At 49.5% G+C, this 6,000-nt stretch overlaps 1 protein-coding gene across 2 annotated transcripts in view; it reads right to left on the reverse strand.

The window, feature by feature from the left end:
* ITGB1 (integrin subunit beta 1) overlaps positions 1-1,063 on the reverse strand; it is a 47,392-nt gene extending 46,329 nt beyond the window's left edge. Inside the window, exon 1 of one of the 2 annotated variants that reach the window (XM_057432449.1) lies at positions 809-1,063. In XM_057432449.1, the coding sequence (XP_057288432.1) occupies positions 809-817 (9 nt within the window). In that variant the 5' untranslated portion in view covers positions 818-1,063. The remainder of the gene's footprint in view (positions 1-808) is intronic. The other variant, XM_057432450.1, reaches the window with a different exon arrangement.
* Between the last annotated feature and the right edge of the window lie 4,937 nt (positions 1,064-6,000).

The raw sequence follows: 6,000 nt of genomic DNA on the forward strand, positions 1-6,000 counted from the left end.
ATCCTTCGAAGAGTGCACACACTCCGCTGTTAATAGTTACTTTTAACAGACACGTGCAGGTCAAAAACCCTAGACACTCAAATTCCGACACTGACTCACTCCTTACGATCCCATCCCTGGAACTCCTCTGCTTCCCGCGGAAGGTAAGTCTCTTCCTCGCCTCTCCCGCCGCCGGACCGGGCGCCGAGGGGATGCCCGCCCTCCCGGGGCAGCTGCCCGAAACTTTTCCGAGCCTAGTGCTGCCCCTTCCCGGGCACCCGTGCGGGAAGCCACGGACGGCACAAGGCAGCTCCAAGCGGGGCACTGGCACAAAGCTCCCGCCTTCGCAGACAGGGAAGGGTCAGGGTGGTCCGGCGGCGGACGCTGCCCGGGCAGGACAGGACAGGGCCCCGGGGGTACAAAGGCCTTGCTGACCCCCACCAGCACGGGAGGCCCCATGCCGCCGTCCCGCCGCCACAGGAAGCCGCAGGCTGGGCCCGACACCATCCCGCCCGCCCGCAACGCTGACCCGGGACTAGCACACCTTCCCGGCGCCGGGGCGGGCACAGCGGGAGGCGAGACTCCCCATCATCCTCCCGGGACGGGCGCCGAGGTACCCGCGCCCCGCGGCGGCGGCGGCTCCTCCCGAGTGCTGCCAGCGGCTCCCCGCGCGAGGAGAGTGGGAGAGCGGGCGACAGGAAGCCGCGCTCGCCATCCTCTTCTCCGCACCACCCGCCGGAGCCCGCTCAGATACCAGCGTCCCGGGCCGCGAAGGCAGCGCTCAGCCCGCTACCGACCAGCTCCAGCCCCCGCCCCGTCCTCCCACTACCTCGGCCATGTCCGCGGCGCGGCCGGTTCCTGGCAGGGGGACGCTCCGGCCCCGGCCCACCTAGTTGACTGGCGCCCCGGGAGCGGGCTGGGCTGGGCTGGGCTGGGCGCAGCACGGCACGGCGGGAAGGCCGGCCTCACTTCTCTCTCCCCCTCCGGCTGCTCACCACCGCCTATTCTCTTCGCTGCTGAGGGGGAGCCCGGCGCAGCGGGGGAGGGGAAGGTCCGCGCTCAGCCGTGCTTTCCCCGCCCCGGAAACACATTCCTCCCCGCTGCCGTCAAGTCCTGTCGGGGGAGGCGCTCTCCGCCGTGGCTGCAGTGGGGCAGGGTGGACGGGCAGGGGTCTCCCGGCCTGAGGCGGAGCCCGCTTCCAGCTTGTCCCCCAGATCTTTCTGTGGCGGCTGCCAGCGCCTTATTTGGTGGGGTTTATTAGCACCCGTCTGCCCGCCTCCCGCTCCGCAGTCCCTGGGACAGGCCGTGAGGATGTGGCTGCCTCGCGGCTGGCGGCGCTTCCGTCGGCGCTGCGGCGTCTTAAGGCTGCTGGAGCCCAGAGCTTCTTTATTAGGGCTGCAATTTCTTCCCCTGCTGCTGCCGCTGCCTCGTTTCTCCCGGCTCGCCCTGTCGGTGCCCGCGGACGCGCATGGGAGCAGAGGGGTGGCTAGGAAAGGGGGGACTGCTCGTGCCTCTTGCTGGCAGCTGCTTCCAAACGCTGTGAAGGCAGTAAGCGATGGATGAGCTGGGAGTGACGCAGATGGCACTGTCCAAGCTAAGATACGGAACTCCCGAAGTCCCTTGGCCAGAGCCTGTTGCTGTTTGGCACATGCCTTTAGCGTTTTTAAGTACTCCTGAAAGTAGGTTCTTGGAGGATCTACTGATAAATAAAATACAATTAAAATAAAATAGGCTTGCAACTTTCTTGGAGATACGAGGTGATGGAAAACACAAGCTATGGACTCCCAGGTCACCTTTCTGAAAGCTGGTGTCAGTTCTAGTTCTGTGATGAAATGAGTGGTGCTGCAAATTGGTCATTTTACTGCTTTTCTGCATTCTTGTTTGTAGCTGCACTTAAGAAATTAATGCTGTTTCTGCCTTACTAGAGCCTGTGATTCAAGCCCGTGTTCCATTTGGGCAGTGCAGCTGTTCAGGATGTAGTCTATTAACATAGCTGCATTAGCAGAAGCTTTTAATGCTGGTACAACTGTCACTGTAAAACTGTTTTAGTGGTGTTGGAAAATGAGATTGAAATGATAGGCTGCTGCTCCAAGCAGCTTCATCAAAAGCAAGCACTGATTAAATGAAGTGGAAGAGAAGTAACGTTGACAATCAGAGATAAGGAATCCAGAGACCACGTTTCTACAAGTAAATTAGTATATGATCTTAACTCTGCCAGAACAGAGAAAGAAGCTGCCATAAACCCAAAGTTTTAAAATGCTAAAAAAGCATGCCATACAAAATAAAAGCAAATGCTGGTTGGATAGTGATCTGCCAAAAAAAGTAAGAAATTTTAAGTACTGGGGGAGAAAAATGACTTTTAGCCAATGTATTCTTCTCTGCTTCCTTGTTGCTGGGAAAAAAATCCACATTTTTGTCAGAATATGCAAACATGCAGAAGTCCACTATAATGTATGGTAAACAAGCGGTGGCAAAAATGTCCCTCAGATTGATGGGGCTACAAGGAGTAAATAAAACTGCTTAACAAACTGGTGTTTAACAAACTGGTGTTTCAAGCATTTGCCAGTGCTCAGCTTAGACATTCATGTGTCAGATTGACAGTGGCTGGCTGTGGTGTTCAGTAGGAAATCGGCAGGAAAAAGTCTCCCAAAAGGCTGAAAAAAAAATCACTGAATTATTTGTCTGCTTTCTGGACTCCTTTGGAGAGCACAAGTGTGTATGAATGCCATTTATTATTTTCCAACACTTCTGTAGTACTAAAAATGTCAGAAAAAAGTGTTGGAGGTGTCTGAGCCAGCAGACACAATTGCAGATGATGTCATAGAATCATAGAATAGTTAGGGTTGGAAAGGACCTTAAGATCATCTAGTTCCAATCCCCCTGCATGGGCAGGGACACTTCACGCTAAACCATGTCACCCAAGGCTATGCCCAACCTGGCCTTGAACACTGCCTGGGATGGAGCATTCAAAACTTCCCTGGGCAACCCATTCCAGTGCCTCACCATCCTTACAGTAAAGAACTTCCTTCTGGTATCCAATCTAAACTTCCCCTGTCTAAGTTTTAACCCGTTACCCCTTGTCCTGTCACTACAGTCCCTAATGAAGAGTCCCTCCCCAGCATCCCTATAGGCCAGCCTTCGGATACTGGAAGGCTGCTATGAGATCTCCACGCAGTCTTCTCTTCTCCAGGCTGAACAGCCCCAGCTTTCTCAGCCTGTCTTCATGCGGGAGGTGCTCCAGTCCCCTGATCATCCTCGTGGCCCTTCTCTGGATTTGTTCCAACAGTTCCATGTCCTTTTTATGTTGAGGACACCAGAACTACACGCAATACTCCAAGTGAGGTCTCACGAGAGCAGAACAGAGGGGCAGGATCACCTCCTTCAACCTGCTGGTCACGCTCCTTTTGATGCGGCCAAGGATACGGTTGGCTTTCTGGGCAGCGAGCGCACACTGAAGCCAGCTCATGTTCATTTTCTCATCGATCAACATCCCCAAGTCCTTCTCTGCAGGGCTGCTCTGAATCTCTTCTTTGCCCAACCTGTAGCTGTGCCTGGGATTGCTCCGACCCAGGTGTAGGACCTTGCACTTGGCATGGTTAAATTTCATGAGGCTGGCATCAGCCCACCTCAAAAGCATGTCAGGGTCCCTCTGGATGGCATTCCTTCCCTCCAGCATAACAACTGAACCACACAGCTTGGTGTCATTGGCAAACTTGCTGAGTGCATGCTCAATCCCACTGTAAAAAAAAAAGGAAAAAAGGAGCATCAGAAATCCACATCCTTACATCTTATAGAAAGTAGGTGAAAAAATGTTGACGCTGGAGACAGTAGTGTGCATGGTATATATTCACGTGGTGTATAGACTGATTTTTTCGATAGTGCTGGATTTGCTGCTGTGTTCATTATTGCTTTTTACTGTGATTTTGAGAGATTGGGGTTCTTTGTTACGGGTTTTGATACAAGCTTTCAACTCTCCCTTCTCTAAATACTTGCATGTGTGAAACCCTTATAAAATTTGGAAAATATCAGAATTGTAATACTTCAGTTAGTTTAGCTTAGTTTTGTTTAATTGGCTTAATTACATTAAATTAGCACACCATTTTCCCTCAGGTTATAATTAGAAAATAATAAGGACTCTTATTTGGTAGTGATGCCTTTTGTTTTATGTGTAACATTTATTTGTTTTCTGTGGCCAATGTAAAAAGTGTATTCCTGAGCTGTACAATGTACCGTCACAGGACAGCCAGCTAAGTGATGTCTGCAGATAGAAGAAATAGTAAAATACTTTGGTTTATGATTATTTGTGTATCACATTATTGAAAAATTCACACAAGTAATCAGAAAAATAAGTATTTAATATTTTAGCTATTGCTTTTCAAAGTATTTGCAGTATATTTTGCAAATTATATTACTTAGTAGGTACAGCTGAGATGATTACATGGAATTACATTTTATACCTACTAAGGTTTTGTTTTAAAAGCTCATTGAAGAATATTTTTTCATTCTATCTAGTTATCTTTTACTCTAAGCCATGGGCAAAAGAGGCCCCTACTATCATAGCAAAAAAGTGGTTGGTGGAGCACCAGTGGTGTGTAGGTATGTAGTAATCTGAGAGTCGTTGGCTTATTGTCACTGAGTCATTTTATACATATAAATATATATTATTAGCATGACCAGACTGTGCTGTGGAGAAATCAGTCTGTAAATACAGCTTGACTTATGGATGTCAGTTTTATTATAACTTTTACAGAAGCACCCAGGAATCCCAAACCAGGTTTTGGTGTGTCCAGCATTGCAGAATACTTTATTTCTCTTTCTTGCCCTCTTCTTTTCTTTCTCTGCCTCTTCAAAATGTTCCTACCCTGCTTGAGTTCTTTTTTCTTTCCAAACTAAAGAAAACCAAGAAAACCTCATAAACCTGAGGTGAAAGACCGTAGTCTAAATACAAAAGACAGATAAAAAGTCTCCTTATCTTTTTATCAGAAAGCCAAAGTAATTTTCCCAAGGATAGCAATGCAGCTGGAAACAGAAGTCAGGTCTCCTGGGAGCACACCAGGCTGCAGTCTCCTGGGCTGTGCCAACTTTGGGAGCACAGAGTTCTCCTGGCCACTTCTCAGAGCAGAGCAGCAGCAGCTGCTGCTTCTCTTTTATTCCAGCACCAGCTGTGCAGTCACTGAGGAACACAGCGAATGTTGAGGCCTCGCTGGCAGCTTGTCAGCATCTGGCCGTGCCTTCCAGTATAGAGAACGAAGGAGATGTTAAACATGGACACAAAATTAATACAGAAAGTATTAGAAGATAGGGTCACTCAGTACAGGAAGTGATGGTGCTAAACGGTTGTGATAATTGCTTTTGATAACAGGCTCTATTTGTCTGCTCACAATGAGGAACACTTCTCGAGGCAGGCAGTGAGCAAACCTGGCAGCTTGTCAGTAATGTACAATGTGCCATTTATATGGAGTGGTAGGTTTACCACATTTATATGAAGTGAGGTTCTCATGTCCCACACGAGGGCTGGAGTGGAGTGAGTCACAGATATGTCCAGCTGGAACGTTGCAGTAGATTGTAGCCTGCAGGCAAAGGTTTGCTCTGCAAGATTGTCCACCTGTAAGACACCAAATGACTTGCTGGACTTGCCTTCTGTTCACAGTAGCAACATTCAGCACTTAACCTGCAATCATTAAGCTTAGATCTCTGCTTTGTTCAATCAACAGTCCCATATCTACCATGAGCCTAAAAAGGTCAGAGTCCACCAGGCCCTTCCTTCGGCTCACAGGTGTCTAAAAAGCAGCTTGTCCCCGTTTGCTGTCAGGCAAGGAGAAGGACATGGGTCTTCTGGTGGGACCGGCCCATGCCATCCATTGCACAGGAACAGAGCAGGCTGTTAGGGTAGCAGACTAACAGGCAGCTTTTGTTACAGCTGTGCTGTGCCCTGTGCTCCTTTAGTCTTCCTCTGACTCTTTTTCTGCCCTCTCCTCTTTTTGTGCATTTGTTTGGATAAGCTAAGTTGTTGCTGTTACA

Source organism: Pezoporus wallicus, unplaced genomic scaffold, assembly GCF_028554395.1.
Source record: "Pezoporus wallicus isolate ANWC-B61680 ecotype Strahan unplaced genomic scaffold, APGP_CSIRO_Pwel_v1 scaffold_2584, whole genome shotgun sequence".
Classification (NCBI taxonomy): domain Eukaryota; kingdom Metazoa; phylum Chordata; class Aves; order Psittaciformes; family Psittacidae; genus Pezoporus; species Pezoporus wallicus.